This window comes from Phoca vitulina, unplaced genomic scaffold, assembly GCF_004348235.1.
Source record: "Phoca vitulina isolate PV1807 unplaced genomic scaffold, GSC_HSeal_1.0 scaffold1, whole genome shotgun sequence".
NCBI classification, from domain to species: domain Eukaryota; kingdom Metazoa; phylum Chordata; class Mammalia; order Carnivora; family Phocidae; genus Phoca; species Phoca vitulina.
In genome coordinates this window covers 53,649,583-53,667,401 of record NW_022589704.1, presented here as the reverse complement: position 1 = coordinate 53,667,401, position 17,819 = coordinate 53,649,583, and the positions used below count along the sequence as shown (strand labels likewise).

The window sequence follows — 17,819 nt, the reverse complement described above, 5'->3', positions numbered from 1 at the left end:
AGGACACAGTTTCAGGCTCCATAGCCATCCCACTCTACAGAAACAGTGGTGTTTTCTCCTTAATTTTGAGGATCGAAATTTTAATTACAGAAACAGAAAGAAGTTGAAGCAGCCACAAACCTGTGAGAATGAGCCTGGCACTGGAGGAAGCAGACCCTACAGGGTTCGTAGCTGTGCAAGAATACTGGCCCGCAAGGCTCCGGTCTGTTTTAAAGATGTTGAGAGTGGCCACGTTATCTAAAAACGATGTTTGTACATTTGGGCCATCTTTCAACGGCTTGTCATCTTTATACCAAGACACTGAGATAGGTTCTGATCCACGTATGGTACATTCAAACACAACCGGCAGTCCGACCGTTTCTTGAACATCTCGCAACTGCCGAGAAAATGATGGTGGCAGTTTTTGCTCTGTGGGAACAGAATTAAAATAATGAGTACTCCCAGATATATTTTTAATTTGCTGAATATCCTTCTCACAGTGATTGCTGTATAGATAATAGTATGTCTATAAAAATATTAGGAGGTACTAACAGCTCTTGAATTAACTTGGACACAAAGAAGAACTTACAAACTTTCAGGGCAAAATTTTCACTCTGTGGTCACCCTAATGCATACTAGGTACAAAAATATGTAAGCCCAAAGAGTAATTGATTGGTTTAAGGTTCATCTCCAGGCACGCAGCAGATTCTCCCACTTTTTAAGACTGCCTTGTGGGACACTCATGAAGTGAAATTTTTAAAATATGGTTACTCATTTTTCTGAAAGATTTAATGATAGACACAAGTGATTGTTCTGTTCCTTCCAAATGAAGATTTAGTTCTCTTATCTCTCCCAGCTACAGAAAAGGATGAGCCACTAACCGTAGACAGAATTTCTTAAGCAGAACATTTTGCCTTGGGCAAGATTTTCTTAAAAAGAAGACCTTTGCCAGATATTTTAAATCGTGTTCAAAAGAAACACAAATCCATTCACTTTTAAAACATTGCAATCACCTTGGACAGTAAGGAACGTTGATGAAGAAACTTCTCCCACGCTGTTTTCAGCTCTGCAGATATATTCTCCACTGTCATTACTATCAACCTGGTTGAAAACCAGTGTAGCGACATTGTTCTTAAAATGCATTTTGCAGGTGGCAGTAGGTCTTAATTTTGTATCTCCTTTGTACCAAGACACCCCAATTTCAGGCGTCCCAGCAATTTGACATTGTAAAGAGGCAGAATCTCCAACGGTGACCTTAACAGGCTCCAACTGCTTGACAAAATATGGTGGTTCTGCAGGCAAGAGAGATAATTAGTCACGAAGAGACACGCCAGAATGATTATTCACATATGATGCTATGAAGGCGGGATTGTAACAAACCTAGTATCAGTATTTGTGCCGAACAGGAATCTTTTCCAGAAGCATTTTCAATGTAGCAGTTGTACTGTCCTGCATCCTCCACGGTGCTACTTGGAATTTCCAGGATTGCAGATTTTTCAGTTGTGGTTATATTACACCTCTGAGAAGGAGTTATATTTACGCCATTTTTCTTCCATGTAACTGAAATGGGAGGAGTTCCAGTGTACGTGCCCTCTAGAATCAGGGGTTTTCCTTTCTCTATGCTGTAGTCATTGAGCCTTTTCACAAATTTGGCTGGGGCTGTAGTAAGCAAATGGGAAAATATGAAATCAAACACACATACATTCAGATATAGACACAGCTGTTACTTCACGTACGTCAGTTGTAAAAATGCGAACTAGCAGTCAAACAAACCTTTTACATAGAGATGTGTCGTACAAGAAACTCTGCCAGCTTCATTACTAACTATGCAGGTATATTCTCCACTCTGTGTTGTCTCTACATCAAACAACTCCAGCTCAGCGACAGAATGCTCCAGAGATACATTACACCTGTCCCCTGGTACCAGTTCACTGCTACCCTTGAACCAGCTGACGCTGAGAGGAGGCGTTCCTTTTACGATGCTTGTGAAAGTTACATTGGCTCCCGTTAACACATCCATGGCCTCAGGTTTCTGAACAAAGGATGGTGGCTCTAAACAAAAATCACATACCAAGAGCAATTTAATATTTTTGAATTTTGATGATAAACATGCTTAATACGTTATGAAATGCAGTTCTAGTTTCCTGTCGTTTTAACTGACCTCTCACAGTCAAAGGAGCACTGCATTCATCAGAACCGGCCATGTTAGTAGCTACACATGTGTAGTCACCGGCATCTGATTCTTCTAGCATGTTCACAGTTAAAGCACAAGTGTTATCTGTCAGGGTGGTCTGGTATTTCCTTCCACTGCTGATCTCATTCCCTTCATGGAACCAGGAGACAGAGATTGGCGGTGACCCAGAGACTTTGCACTCCATGACAACTGAGGAACCAGACAGACCATTCGTCTCTTTCAATTTTCTCGTGAATGAAGGAGGAACAATTCGGTCTGAATGTGATAAAAAAAAAAATCAAACAAACAAGGGACATCAGTTATAAAATGATTTGAAAAGAGAATTATTGTCTTTTTGATGGAATATCCCTAGATCCACTAGGCTTTCTTGCCAGGGTATCGAAGAATTCCCTCTGGGTTCACACGGTTGAAAGCCTTGAGAATCAATGGGCAAGATGTGCTAGCTGATGTGGGAGGGGTTTTGGACTCTCATCACTGTGAACCATTACACGGTGAATTATTCCAGCATAAGTGATAGTTAAAGACAACTTTATCCTTCTCCAGGGGTTAAGTTTTACTCCTACCGCTCTGAATTGTGGAAATTTCTCCATGAGAAAGGGATCTAACTTTGGAATTGGTTTTCTTCCAACTCTACGCGGATGTAACCTCTGATTTTGCCGATGCAGAGGAGGTCAGACTCACGTCCCGCTGAAGACGATGGAGCGTCCCAAACACATATATGTAAATCAGGAACTACATTACGATACCACCGAAATAAAAGCCCCACCAACCAACCTGAAACTTGAACTGACGCTGTACAGGTGTCTTTGCCCACAGGGTTTTGCACCTCGAAACTGTACATGCCACTGTCACCAGGTGCCACATTGATGATCTTAAGGCCAGATACTTTGTTGAAGAAGCTTATTTTGTATTTGCTGTCACTTGTCAGTTCTTTTCCATCCTTACACCACTTGGTGCTGAGTTCGGGTGTGCCTGTGACTGCGCACTCCAAGGTACAGGTATCTCCTGCGGTAACTCTTATGGATTCTGGCTTTTCCACGATCGCTGCAGGCTCTGGAACGAGACAGAAATTACATTCAAAATTTACATTCAGACTGAAACGCTAAAGAAAACACAGATACTAGTAAGTGTGTACTTTGTACTCATGGTAATGTTCTATCCTACTCGTACTAACCGAGGACGGCGAGTGTGGCAGAGCACTCTTGCATTCCAGCATCATTTTTGATCTGACAGGTATACTTCCCAGCATTGGCTATTTCTGTCCTTGCAAACTGTAGGGTTGCAATGTTTTCTGAATAAGAAACCCATATGTTGTCACTTTCTCTAACAATCTCCCCTTTATCTTTGAACCACACCACTGATATTGGCTCAGCGCCTTCGATAGTAGTCTGCAGCTGAACTTCTTCACCAATGATGGTAGAAACGTCACTGAGCTTCTTCACAAATCTTGGTGGTGCTGATGAAAAAGAGACAAATCGTTTAAAACGTGTGGGGCTATAGCAGTACACCTCCCTCAAGCCATGCAATGCTAGGACTTCCACTAGTGATCATATGTTGTTTCCATTTCTTAAATAAGAGGTATTTTTGTTGAGTGGGAGCAGGGACATATTAGAGTTTATATTAAGCCAAAAGAATCAAATGTCTCGTCCTCTCCAACTTTCTGAGTTCAATGAAATCCATTGGAAAAACTGTCTAAAATGATATTTGGTAGGATTCAGATGTGGGATGCACACTAAACATCAAAGGATTTGGAAGAGAAAAAAGGGAAAGTAGAAGACACAGCTAGTGATAAAGGACTGGGCAATCACTAAGAAGCCAACAGAACGTTAAAATTAGAGGGAAGAAAATTAGAAGGGGAATGGCAGACAGAAAAGAATGAGGCTGCTCTAACCTTTCAGTGTGATAGAACCAACACAAGTGTCACTCCCCACATCGTTGGTGGCTTTGCACTGGTATTCCCCCATGTCTGTAGCATCGACATTCAGGATGTGAATACTCGTCAAGAAGTTCTCAGACATGATCTTGTACTTCTTGCCACTTCTAAGTTCTCTCTTATCTTTATGCCAAGAAACTTGAAATGGGGGAGTACCCTGAAGCTCACATTCAAGATGAACATCAGCTCCTTTCAGCGTCTCAATGGGATGAGGCTTTTTGCGGAAAACGGGTGGTTCTACAATTGGAAGGTAATTGAGTTAGAAAAGAAAGGAAAATCAGGATGTATTCTGTAAGCATATAGTTTCAAGTAAGAATCAGTTTTCCATTCCGTCACAGAGAGAGAAAACATCACTTTCAATTTTTGATCGTATCCTTCAAAAATTTTAAGACATTGCTGGAGAGTCAAACAGGGACCTGAGAGGACAGCTAGAGAGGAGTCCAATGTGAAAAACACAGAGGAAGAGTAAGATCTGACCTTTAACTTTTAAGGAAGTGCTGCTGCTTGCACTGCCCGCCGCATTGCGGGCCTCACACGTGTAGTCTCCGCTGTCCTCGACACTGAGGTTGTGCATTTCCAACACTGCCACCGAGTCGAGAAATGACATTCTGAATTTACTGCTCTCTTGAATTTCAGTCTCGTCTTTGTACCATAAAACTTTGATTTCTGGAGACCCTCCTATTTTACATTCATATCTTGTGTGTTCATCCTGTTTCACAATTCTTGAAGGTTCTAGCTTCTTAATGAACCTGGGTGGTTCTATGGAACCAAGAGGGAAAACACAAGTTAAGGGATGGAAAAGACACGGATAACTCAAGATGAAGTGAAAAAAGGAATCCCTCTGTTGGAGAGGTCTTTAACTCTGGAAAACATATTATTTGATGCAGTTCAAGGAAGAATAGTTCATAATTAGTAGTTAAGAATGGTTAAGTTGAATCTAAGTAGAAATTTCTTAAAATAAAATGTGTGTAAGCACCCACACCAAATGTTATTGCAAACGGAAGGGAGGAAAATACATTAATCCATATTGTGTGATCCTCCTCCCAGCAAAAGAATCTTATCTTTAGTGCAAGATCAGAGGCAGGGGCTAGATCTGTTGTTGGAGGCACTCTGAAGTTCACAAGGAATAAGAGGGTTTGACTACTCTCCTCTATGTGAACCGGGGGTGATGTATATACTATGGCTATAAAGATACCAGATATGTACCACGAGGAATCAGAATAACAAAACTGGGCGAGATGTCTTAATATTTATGTCAATTTCTCTTATAGATTTTAAATAGATATTTCTTCAACCCTCATAATTTCCCTTCGCAGTGGGGGAGAGCAAGGCTTTCTTTGTTACTGAAACAAAAAATTCAAGCTCAGAGAAATAAAAATGATTAGAAAAATGTCAGAGAGCAAATGGGCTGGTAAATACAATTCTATTTTAATTTCAAGATATCTACAAACCACCACCACAAAAAACCTCGAAAATTCTCTAATGGGTTAGATGAGTAGCTCATTGAGTTAAGGATTTAATTTATGACAATGGCAGCCATGAACTTGGTACAGAAAGATATGGTTGCCTTCCACCATGTCGGATATTGATGTTCTCCCTAGCCCTCTGGCTTCCTCTATTATTTAAGTGTGGGGCTAGTGGAGGAGGAGAGGTTAGCACAAGCTGACTCTTCTTGAGGGGCTTGTTTGGGATCTGTTATCCTCTAGAGCGACAAAATCCATTAATTTACAAACTACTGTGGAAAATAAGTCATTTGAGATCACTTCCTTTTTTTTGCCTTAAGCTGATTTCTTTCAAACTTGGATTTTCTTGCAATTCTGTGAAAACTTTTGTTCACTATTTTCCTAGTCTCTATCTTTAAAATGGACATTCAAGTCCATGTTTTATCCGTTTTATATTTTTTTAATAAAAAGTGTTAAAACTTGACCCCATTTGGAAGGCCCTAGATCCATTTGACCTCTTCTAATTACTAGACCATGGTCCTAAACATAACTTTGAAGCACACCCTTCCTCCTGTATTTCAAGATATTGAAAATGCAAAAGAGATGTTGCTACTTGACTGGAACAGGTACCTTGCACACCCAGGTGAGCAGAACAAGAGTCTTTTCCAGCGACGTTGCTTGCGTAGCAGGTGTACTGCCCAGCGTCGCCTTTGCTTACTTTGAGGACTGTCAGAGTGGCAGTATTTTCAACCAAAGTCATCTTGTAGTTGCCTCCAGGGCGAATCTCTCGGTTATCTTTGGCCCAAGTGATTTTGATGGGTCCAGTTCCAGTTACATGACATTTAAAAGAACCACTTTCTCCAAGAGCAAGATCTACTGATACAGGCTTTAGATCAAAGAAAGGAGGCACTTCATGCTCTGAAAAGGATGAAGACCAACACGGTGACTTCAGTTTTCATGCTCCCAGACATGGAGCATGTGTGGCACCAGTCCTATGGTGGCCCACGGCAGTGAAGCTTTTTTAATGAAGAGGGTAATGTGATGAGCTACTTACCTGAGAGAATGAGCTTGGCACTAGACGAAGCAGTTCCAAGAGGATTAGAAGCTGAACAATTATACTGACCGACGTGGCTCTGGTCAGTTTGCAAAATCTGAAGGGTTGCTACATTATGAACAAAAGATGTTTGCAAATTAGAATCATCTTTCAAAAGCACCCCATCCTTGTACCAAGATACTTGAAGAGGTTCTGAGCCATTGATGCGACATTCAAACGCAACTGGGAAACCAAGAGTCTCGTGAACATCCTTCAGTTTTCTTGCAAAGGAAGGTGGAAGTTTGCGCTCTGTAAAGAAGTTACAGATAATCCTTATTTACAAGAGAGAACACAGCCACGACATATTTCAAGCCATTACAATTTTGATGTTTTTAAGAAAATGGGTCTGTCAGCACACAGCAAGACTTGTTAAACGAAACCATCATCACCTTTGATAACAAGCACGGCTGAAGAAGCGACTGCCCCCACGCTGTTTTCTGCCTTGCACGAATACTCTCCCACGTCACTGTGATCCACTTTGTTGATTACCAAAGAGGCGACATTATTTTTAAATTGCATTTTATATGCAGGAGCCGATCGTAGCTTTGTGTGTTCTTTGTACCAAGAAATTCTAATTTCTGGGGTTCCATCCACTTTACATTGTAAAGTCGTGGGTTCACTGATGGTTGCTTCTACGTGTTGCAGCGGTTCAATGAAATAGGGTGGTTCTAGGGTACAAAGGATGATAACCAATCAATCACGCTAACTTGAAGAGGATGGTTTAAAAGAAGGAAAAGACAGCAACAAAAAGAGCTAACTTGTTAACACACCTAAGACAGACACCAGAGCTTCACAAATATCTTGACCGGCCTCATTTTCTATCAGGCAACTGTACTGTGCATAATCCTCTACAGTGCTCTCCGTAATTTCCAGGATCGTCGATTTCTCTGTCATGGTAATACTGCAATTCTGAGACTGTGAGAGAGGGAACTCATTCTTCATCCAGCTCACCGAGATGGGAGGTGTGCCGGTGAACGTGGCCTCGAGAACTATGGGGCTGCCTGTCTCCACGCTGAAGTCAGCCAACCTTTTCACAAACGTGGCGGGTTCTGTACGGAGGAAACATGAGGGTGAACTCGGCATCTTCAAAGGAAGACTTGGAAAGGAATTTTAAGAGGCACACGAGTCGGAGAACAGAGCAAACCTTTCACAAAGAGATGCGCGGTACAGGAGGCGCTGCCCGCGTCGTTGGTCACAAGGCAAGAATAGTCTCCGCTCTGCACCGGCTCTACCTCCAGCAGCTCCAGTTCGGTCACAAAATCTTCCAGAGAGATGGTGCACGACTCCCCTGACACCAGCTCCCTGCTGCCCTTAAACCACTTGACCTTGAACGGAGGGGAGCCTCTAATGACGCTGGTGAAGATGAGGCTCGTTCCAGGTAAAACTTCCGCAGAGTCGGGGATTTGTTCGAAAGAGGGGGGTTCTGGATACCCCAGGGGAGGAAGAGAGATCAAGAGAAAAAAAGAAATCCAGGTGAGATGCGCTTTTGCTCCCCAAAGGAAAGGGAACTAAGACTGCAAATGAAGACAAGGGAAAGAAACTCCCCACGAGGCAGGCGCCACATCACGCGGAGGAGACGTGAGGGCGGCAGCAGTCTGCCTCTTGCACACTGACCTTGCACGGTCAGGACCGCCGAGCATTCGTCCGAACCAGCCACGTTGGCAGCCACACACGTGTATATGCCTGTGTCCGAGGGCTCCAGTAAGCTCAGGTTCAATGTACAGACATTTTCCGAGAAGCTGGACTGGCACTTAGGCCCGCTAACGAGCTCGTTTCCGTCCTGAAACCAGCCAACTGAAATCGGGGCTGAGCCAGAGACTCGGCACTCCAAAACCGCCGAGGCCCCCAAGACGGCGTTCGTGTCTTTCAGCTTGCGGATGAAGGAAGGAGGCACAACTCGATCTGTGTGGAGAAGGGTAGTTTTCTGTTTAAAGAGAAGCTTTCTTTTTTTTTTTCTTTTTTCCAGGAAAAATGACAGATTCATAAAGACCTCACACTACTCACCCGACACGTGGACAGATACAGAGCAGGTGCTTTTACCAACACTGTTTTTCACTTCAAAGCTATATAACCCCTTGTCGCTCATCTCTGCACAAGGGATTTTAATGGAAGCCACTTTGTTGATGAATGTAATGTGATGTTTGCCGTCTGCAGATAATTCTCTCCCATCTTTGAACCACTTGACTGAAAGTTCTGGTGTTCCAGCCACTGCACACTCTAATGCAAAAGGATTTCCAGTAGTGACAGTCATGGGTTCTGGCTTCTCTACGATTCTGGCTGGTTCTAAAAGAAGAAGTATATTGCATTGAAAATAAAGTCACCTTCCAAACTGAGAGTGTAAGCAATATATAATGGGGTAAGAACAGTATTTGCAGATGATGATCATGGGCCAATTTGATTTTTTCTCAGGTTGTACTTTGTTACTAACCTACTACAGTCAAGACTGCTGAACATTCTCTCATCCCGGCGTCATTTTTGATTTGGCACACATATTTTCCAGAATCAGAGGGTTCGGGGCTCCCAAGTTGGAGGGTTGCGACGTTATCGATAAATGAAATCCTAGTGTTTTCACTCTCTCTGATGACATCACCTCTGTCTTTCAGCCAGACAACAGAAATTGGCTGGAAGCCTTCCACTACAGCCCGTAACTCAACAGCATCCCCAACAAGGGTTGAGGTGTCGCTTAGCTTTTTCACAAATCGTGGGGGTTCTAATGAAAGAAGTTTGTGGTTAGAAGAAAAAAAGAATCACAGCCACATAAGTTACTAGTTAAGCAAGAAAAGATGAAAGGAAGAGACATATATTTTTGTGCCCACGTATACAAACCTTTGAACTTGACCGTGCAAACACACGTGTCACTTCCCACCTCATTAGTAGCTTTGCAGTGATATTCTCCTACATCGGAGGCTTCAAGATTAAGGATATGAAGACTTGTATCAAAATTTTTTGAAGTGATTTTAAATTTCTTGCTGCTTCGAACTTGCTTTCGATCTTTAACCCACACCACTTCAAATGGGGGGGTTCCCGAAATTTCACATTGGAAGATAACATCAGAACCTTTAAGAGCTCCTATTGGAGAAGGCTTCTGGGTGAAAACAGGAGGTGCTACCAGAAAAAAAGAAGACAGATGATGAGAACATTTGCTTACTAAAAAGGATAGATAATGCTTTAGAATCCAGAATCATTAAGAATGATTGGTGTAACCATATGACAGTATGCTAACACAAAAACTAGTTTAAGAATTGCAAGCAAATCCCCATAGTGAGCCTTTTTATTTTGGAGCTCATAACATCGCTGAGAAAGAATCCAATCAGAGGAGAAGGAAGAAGCTTAGTGTGTCTAACCTTTAACGGTCAGGGCTGTGCTGCAGCTGGCCTCACCAACACCATTATGAGCTTCACAGATATAGTCCCCACTGTCCTCAGTGCTGCCTTCATTGATGGTAAGCAGTGCCACAGAATTAACGAATGACATGTTGTATTTCCAACTTTCATGAAGTTCACTGTCATTTCGGAACCACACAACTTTGATTTCTGGGGAACCACTTATTTTGCATTCCAGTTGGATGGATTCTCCCTGCTTTGCAACTTTAGAAGCTTCTAGTTTCTTAACAAACTTGGGAGGTTCTAGTAAATCAAAGGAAAAAACAGCTTGTGTTTGTAGTTGAAGATCCCATAAATACATATTTAAACTGGTTAATTAAGAATATATTTTCCGACAGTTTTATGGTAAAATGTTATGTTTTTCTATTAAATAAGCTTTTAATAGAGAATTTAATTGTTAAGTTTATTTTTGTAGTTTGGATATAGAAGCTAAAACATATAAGTTAATGTATTATAGAGGTATTTGATCAAAATTTAGTAATGATAAATCAGAATGCCATATAACAGAAAATAAATGATGAGACTGGATAGTTGAAACAATACTTAACAAATTTCAGTTAGACAACACCATCTGATAGGCTCACACTTAGAGTCAACACTAATTTAAAGAACAATATAAAGACAAAACAGAACCTTGATTAATGTTTTCAACACTAATATACAAATTCTAACATGACCCAGTTAGTTTATCCCAAACACTCAAAAACTAAAGGAATTTTTAGAAGACCATTACACAAATATGGGAAAGAACAGACATTGGTAGATGCCATGTAATTATACCTTTTACACTGAGTTGAGCTGAGCACATGTCTTTGCCAACATCATTGGTTGCCTGGCAAGTATATTGACCAGAGTCTCCTTTGCCTACTTTAAGAATTCTTAGATGGGGAGTGTTTCCCACACATGTGATAGTGTAATTTCCTCCAGGACGTATCTCCTTGTTATCTTTTGACCAAGTGATTCGCATTGGTTGAGCACCAGTAACATGACACTCAAAGTCAGCACTTTCCCCAGCAATGACATCTATAGATACAGGCTTGATGTCAAAGAAGGGAGATTTCTTAGGTTCTGGAAAATGAAAAGAAAAGGCAGTGGGTGTTTTGTTTGTTTTATTTTTTCCACTGGCCATTTCTATCCTGACAATGAAGAAGAAGTCATGGTTTGGTTTGCAAAGGGAAAGATTAACATGGGAACAAACCTCTTGCTGTCAGTCTAGCACTAGAAGATGCTGTTCCAAGTGGGTTAGAAGCTGAGCAGGAGTACTGGCCAGAGTGACTCAAGTCAGTTTGCAAAATTTTTAAAGTTGCCACATTATCTACAAATGATGTCTGTAGATTTTCATCATCTCGTAAAAGTACCCCATCTCTATACCAGCACACCTGGATGGGTGCAGAGCCATTTAATCGACAAGTGAGTGTAACTGGCAACCCAACAGTCTGTTCAATGTCTTTCAGTTGTCTTGCAAAGGAAGGTGGAAGTTGGCGCTCTGTAGGAAGACAAGCGATACTTGAGCCATCAGTAGATGAAATGAAAATTTCTCCACAAAGATAAAATGATTAAGATAAAAAAATTTCTTAATTTCTAAATTCATGTCATCACCTTGAATTCTGAAGACAGTCTTTGAAGAAGCAGTTCCTATACTATTTTCTGCTTTACATGTGTACTCTCCACTGTCATTAATATTCACTTTATTAAAAACAAGTGTGGCCACATTGTTTGTAAAATAGGTCCTGTATTCAGGAGTTGGCCGTAACTTGGTGTCTCCTTTGTACCAAGACACTGTAATTTCTGGTGTCCCAGCAACTTGGCACTGTAAAGAAACTGAATCTCCAACGGATGCCTCCAGAGGTTCTAGTTCCGTAACAAAATAAGGTGGTTCTAAAGAAGAAAGGATCACAATCAGCAACTGGAATTAAAGAACACCAAACAAAGCATGCTTTGTGTTACATGAATGCCAATCATTAATGAGAGAATAATAAGACAACACACCTAATGTAGATACCAGAGCTTGGCAAACATCCCTCCCTGCTTCATTGTCAATTTCGCAGGAGTACTGTCCTGCATCTCTTTTTGTGCTATTTAGAATTTCTAGGATGCAAGTTTTCTCTGTTGTGACTATGCTGCATCTCTCAGATGGAGTTATGTTAAAACCATCCTTTTTCCAGGTAACTGAAATCGGAAGTGTTCCAGTGTAGGTGCCCTCCAGAATTATGGGCTTCCCTGGTTCCACAGAGTGATCACTTAATTTCTTCACAAAGGTAGCCGGTTCTGGTGAGTGACAAAGCATAGCAATTAAACACAGTAAGAACACAAAGATGTCAGTGTAGAGAAAATAGGAAGGGCAAATGCACTTGAGCAAACCTTTCACAAAGAGATGAGTCATGCAGGATGTTTGGCCAGCATTGTTAGAAACCACACAAGTGTATTCCCCACTCTGAGAGATGTCAACATTAAATAATTCCAGTTCTGCCACAGTGTCTTCAAAATAGATGTTGCACCGGTCTCCTCTCACGAGTTCTCTGGCACCTCTGAACCAGCCGACCTTGAAGGGAGGGGTCCCTCGAATAACGCTTGTGAAAGTGACATTTTTGCCTGGTAGGATTTCCAAAGGTTCAGGTTCCTTCACGAAAGAGGGTGGTTCTACATAGACATGGAGAACATGGAAAAGAGCCTGTAAGCTTCTCATTTAGTTGCAACTTTGAATGAAAAATGAAGAGCCCTTTTGAATATGTGTCAAATGTCTGGATGTGCACCCAAAGGGGAATTTGCAAGAAATGGTTTGCGTCTATAACACTGACCTTGTACAGCCAACACTGCACGACATTCATCAGAGCCAGCGGCATTAGCAGCCACGCATGTGTAATTGCCCATATCTGAGGAGTCCAGAGAGTTCAGCTGCAATGTGCAGACATTATCTGAAAATGTGGTTTGGTACTTTGCTCCGCTGACAATCTTCGTTTTCTCATGAAACCAGGCAACAGAGATGGGTGATGATCCAGCTACTTTGCATTCCAAGATGCAAGAAGTACCCAGCACCCCAACAGTATCTTTCAGTCTTCGGGTAAAAGAGGGAGGGACCATTCGGTCTGTGTGAGGAAAGGCAAGAGATCATCATGATTTGAAAGAGTAGAAGAGCCGTGAGAGAAGGAAGCTGATGGAGGCATTCTCATAAGCAATGGCGGGGGTGAGGGGGATAGGGCGGAACTGACCTGAGACATCAATCACAGCTGTGCAGCTGCTTTTTCCAACGTTGTTTTGAACCTGGAAGGTATATGTGCCTGCGTCTTGCCTTTCAACAGAGAGTATCTTTAAGGAAGAGATTTTGTTGTAGAAGCTAACTTTGTGTTTTTGGCTGCTGGTCAACAGCTTTCCGTCCTTGTACCATTCTACTGAGAGTTCGGGAGTGCCGGCCACCTTACACTCCAGAGTGCACGTTTCTCCCACAGTCACGGTCATTGATCCTGCTTTCTCAACAATGACTGCAGGCTCTGAAATAAAATGTGATAGCCATCTGTCAAAGCCCGTTATCTTTACCATGCCTCTACTCAGATTCACTGAGATTGTTTCTTCCCATGGTGTGATTGTGTTAGGGCTCTCTCCCTAGAGAGGATGATTCCACAATTGCACACTATTGTGGAATTATGGGTTATTATTAAGAAATATGTTGGTGCACTAGTTGACTTCCAAAACAATTCAGACAATGTATATTAGACAGTGTGTACTGATTTGCTCTTGACCCCCTCTAGAGTAAAGGAGTCACATTATTATGAATTACTTGATATGTTTGCTTTATTTTAAGGTGCTAAAGCCAGTGGTTTTCAAAGCTGTTATCCAAACAATTGCTAAATTAAAATGTCCAAAGATGCAAGTGCAAGTCTTTCCTATCTAACTTTGATCTTGGGAGTTCTTGTCAGCATTAACAGCTAGTACTTTGGAAACAAAATTTCCTTGTTGCATATGCTGGCTTCCAATAGTTTTCATGCTTAAACAAAGACAGTCATGATTATATCGGCTAATCCATCAAGAAAAATAGTAAGTAAACAATGAAACAGATGGCTAATTTTTGTTAAGATCACAGACACAGGAAAGAGTTTGAAAGATCAATTAGGGGGGAAAAAAGATCAATTAGGTCCTTTCTCCTAAACCTTTTTTTTTCTTTCTTTCATTTTGTTCTTAAAGATTTTATTTATTTATTTATTTATTTACTTACTTACTTACTTACTTATGAGAGAGAAAGAGAGAGAGGTGGAACAGGGAGACGGACAGAGGGAGAAGGAGAAGCAGACTCCCCACTGAGCAGAGAGCCCAACATGGGGCTCGATCCCAGGACCCTGGGATCATGACCTGAGCCGAAGGTGGATGCTTAACTGACTGAGTCACCCAGGCACCCCTCTCCTAAACCTTTCAAACAGGTAAGAGTTAATATCCTTCTAGAAGAAATTCAGAATAAGAGATTCTACCAGTGACTCATCTCAGTGTTTGGCGTCACTTTCTATCAGGGGAACATAGTACTATAATTGTACCAACCTAAAACAGTCAGTGTGGCCATGTTCTCCCTCATTCCACCATCATTCTTGATTTGGCAGATATACTTCCCAGCATTAGCTGGTTCTGCTTTTGCAAACTGCAGAGTGGCAACATTTTCTACAAATGTAATTCTGATGTTTGCACTTTCTCTGATCACTTCTTCTTTCTCTTTAAGCCACTGGACAGAAATAGGCTGGGCTCCTTCTATGGATGCTTGTAAGTCAGCGGGCTCGCCAGCTACGACGGTGAGGCTGTTCAGTTTGGAGACAAATCTTGGTGGTTCTGAACAAGGAAAGATGGGTGGAGACTGTTGGAAACATTGTCCAGATAATGGGAGGGAGAGAGAAAAAATAAGTTTTGCACATTCCTGCCATTTCTGCCACGTGCAGGAAATACGCTTACCTTTCAATTTTACAGTACCAATGCAAGTATCACTTCCAACTTCATTCTGTGCTTTGCAGTAGTATTGCCCAATGTCTGAAGCTTCAACATTGAGAATGTGAATACTTGCATGGAAGTTTTTGCAGGCAATCTTGTATTTCTTGCCACTTCGGAGCTGCCGCTTGTCTTTGTACCAGATCACCTCAAATGGTGGTGTTCCCGAAAGTTCACACTCAAGACTAACTTCAGTATTTTTAAGGGTTTCTACTACAGGAGGGAAGCCGCTAAAAATAGGTGGTTCTGTAAAAAACAAGAATTTCTAATGAATTGGTCTATTTAATTTCACAGAATGTTTTTATTTCTCTGTTTTTAAGTTGGAAGAAAGAGTCGAGATACTATAATGGGGAAACAGTGTCCAGAACTATCACTTTAGTGTTGAGGAATAACTGCTTTGGAGAAGCCATTAGCCTTTACAAAATCACTCTGCTTCCTTGGCAGAGAGCCCAGACAAGACCCCTAGGTGTCCTTACTGAGGAATTCAACCTTCCATCTACCTTACCTTACTAATTTATCTTGGACCATAAGGACTGATGCAAAAATTGTAAGCGAAAACAAAACCCAAGTACGTTAATTAAGATGATTTGCATGAGGTTTAGGATCTTGACTTCAGGGATGAAATTTTTTGTATGTGCTCTATAACCGAGATACTTGGAAGACATTATGGCACACCTGTGATCTAAGTCGTCCACATCAACAAATGTTATTAAAATAATTGCTTCATGCCATGAAAAACTTGGACTTTGTGATAAAAATACTGGAAAATGGCTACAGAAAATACTAGTATTAATTGCACCAAGGTATAGTCATATAATTAACAAAAAAAAACAGGAACCAATTCTTGAGAGAGAAAAAAAAATATATAATTGTCCTGTATTTTTAATATATATATATTTTTTAAGTAGGCTCCACACCCAGAGTGGAGCCTAACATGGGGCTTGAACTCACAATCCTGAGATCAAGACCTGAAATCAAGAGTTGGACACTTAACTGACCGAGCCACCGAGGCACACCTATAATTGTCCTGTTTTAAATGTAAGGTTAAAACCTGTATTGCTTGCATCTTATATATATGTGGTAAATATTCTTTGTTATTCATGCTAAAGCTTATAGTGAGGATGATGATATATTCATAAGTTGACTGAAGACAAAAAAGATTTTAAAATGCCTACTTTTCCTTTCCTTTCCTTCCTTTTTTTTTTTTTTTTTTTGTTAGGTTTGTGAAACATCGAATTTTAACTGCTTGGCCAATGTGTTGAGGTGATCAGAATGATGACATTGGAATAACAAGAAAAATATCCCAGAATGATTGGCTACATGTAAGCAAATCTTAAGAAAGAACAACCAAAAAGGGAAATAATACTAGTTTGGGGAAATATTCTATGATCTCAAATGGAAGTTAAAATGACAGTAAAAGAATAAAGAGCTAGGATACCCCAGGGGGGGAAGAAGGTGGGCTTCAGGTAATGAGGAACAGAAGAAACAGACTTCTACCTTTTACGATAACCTTGGTACTGCAGCTTGTGCTGCCGGCAGGATTCTGAGCCTCACAAATGAAATCCCCACTGTCCTCAGTGCTGAGATTGTTCATCTGTATGACGGCCACTGAGTCAATGAAAGTTATTCTGTATTTATCACTGGCTTGGAGTTCGTGTTCATTTCTGTACCACACAACTCTGATTTCTGGGGATCCAGTTATCTTGCATTCAAGTCGTGCGGAGTCACCTGCTTTCACTATTTTGGATGCTTCTAATTTCTTTACAAACTTTGGTGGTTCTAGAGAGTGAAAGAAAGAGGAGATTATGAAGGAACAGGTATAAATAAGAAACGCTAAATTAGGTAGTATGCAGGAAAGAGGAAAAGATGAACAATGCCTGGCAAATACAGTGTACTGTTAGAGAGAAGTAAACTTTCTTGATTGGGTAGATGCATTGTACAGAAGGGAGCCACAGGTCAAACAGAAACATGAAACAATCAAACGTGCACACCTGTCACAAGCAACATTGTGGTACAAGAGTCGCTACCAACGTCATTGGTAACTTGGCAAGTGTATTGTCCCGTCTTGGAAGCATCCACTGAATAGAGATTTAAGAAGCTAGTTGACCCTTCCAAGCCAATGAAACATTTAGGTCCAGAGGCAAGTTCCACATCATCTTTAAACCACTTTATTTTAAATGGCGGTGTTCCTTTCAGTACTGCTTTAAATTCTACTGTAGAATCCGGTATGGCTTGTTGTCGCTCAGGTTTCACCAGGAAGCTTGGTGGTTCTATAGACGTTAAGAGAAATATACTTAATTAGATTCCTTGTAGTTAAACTGTTTTGACAGTCTTACGGACATGTAAGCAAACATTTCTGAAAAGAGGCAATGACCATGTATTTCTTGAACGCAATAAATATCGATCTACAGAAACAGAATTATTGAGACTTTTAGGTCTAAAGAATACAAGGGAAGAGTGCCACACTTAGAATGCAATCACAAAGAAGAATCAAGAAGAGGAAAAGAAGTTCTAACCTTTAACAGTTAAGATGCCACTGCATGCATCATCCCCTGCCATGTTTGAGACCTTGCATGTGTAATTCGCAGTATCTTCTAATTCCAGATTATTAACTTCCAGTGATACTGTGTTCTCATGACAGACGGGTCTGTATTTTGCGCTTGTAGATATTTCTTTTCCGTCCTTAAACCACTGAGCGTTAATAGGAAGTGAGCCAGAAACCTTGCACTCCATACGAATAGAAGAGCCCAGAACTTTATCCATTTTTGTTAATTTTTTGGTGAAAGATGGAGGGATATCTTGATCTATCCAATGCAAACAGCAAAACACACCC

At 41.1% G+C, this 17,819-nt stretch overlaps 1 protein-coding gene across 1 annotated transcript in view; it reads right to left on the bottom strand.

The window, feature by feature from the left end:
• TTN (titin) overlaps positions 1–17,819 on the bottom strand; it is a 269,983-nt gene that overhangs the window by 173,298 nt on the left and 78,866 nt on the right. Inside the window, exons 65-95 of the mRNA XM_032407124.1 lie at positions 17,503–17,790; positions 16,978–17,256; positions 16,484–16,765; positions 14,954–15,232; positions 14,552–14,833; positions 13,234–13,512; positions 12,823–13,110; positions 12,386–12,664; positions 12,014–12,292; positions 11,624–11,902; positions 11,223–11,510; positions 10,805–11,092; positions 9,986–10,267; positions 9,468–9,746; positions 9,070–9,351; positions 8,646–8,924; positions 8,256–8,543; positions 7,786–8,064; positions 7,412–7,690; positions 7,031–7,309; positions 6,603–6,890; positions 6,179–6,466; positions 4,584–4,865; positions 4,065–4,343; positions 3,348–3,629; positions 2,948–3,226; positions 2,141–2,428; positions 1,753–2,031; positions 1,360–1,638; positions 993–1,271; positions 121–408 (exon numbers count right to left, since the gene is read on the bottom strand). Coding sequence (XP_032263015.1) covers positions 121–408; positions 993–1,271; positions 1,360–1,638; positions 1,753–2,031; positions 2,141–2,428; positions 2,948–3,226; positions 3,348–3,629; positions 4,065–4,343; positions 4,584–4,865; positions 6,179–6,466; positions 6,603–6,890; positions 7,031–7,309; positions 7,412–7,690; positions 7,786–8,064; positions 8,256–8,543; positions 8,646–8,924; positions 9,070–9,351; positions 9,468–9,746; positions 9,986–10,267; positions 10,805–11,092; positions 11,223–11,510; positions 11,624–11,902; positions 12,014–12,292; positions 12,386–12,664; positions 12,823–13,110; positions 13,234–13,512; positions 14,552–14,833; positions 14,954–15,232; positions 16,484–16,765; positions 16,978–17,256; positions 17,503–17,790 — 8,748 coding nt within the window. The remainder of the gene's footprint in view (positions 1–120; positions 409–992; positions 1,272–1,359; positions 1,639–1,752; positions 2,032–2,140; positions 2,429–2,947; positions 3,227–3,347; positions 3,630–4,064; positions 4,344–4,583; positions 4,866–6,178; positions 6,467–6,602; positions 6,891–7,030; positions 7,310–7,411; positions 7,691–7,785; positions 8,065–8,255; positions 8,544–8,645; positions 8,925–9,069; positions 9,352–9,467; positions 9,747–9,985; positions 10,268–10,804; positions 11,093–11,222; positions 11,511–11,623; positions 11,903–12,013; positions 12,293–12,385; positions 12,665–12,822; positions 13,111–13,233; positions 13,513–14,551; positions 14,834–14,953; positions 15,233–16,483; positions 16,766–16,977; positions 17,257–17,502; positions 17,791–17,819) is intronic.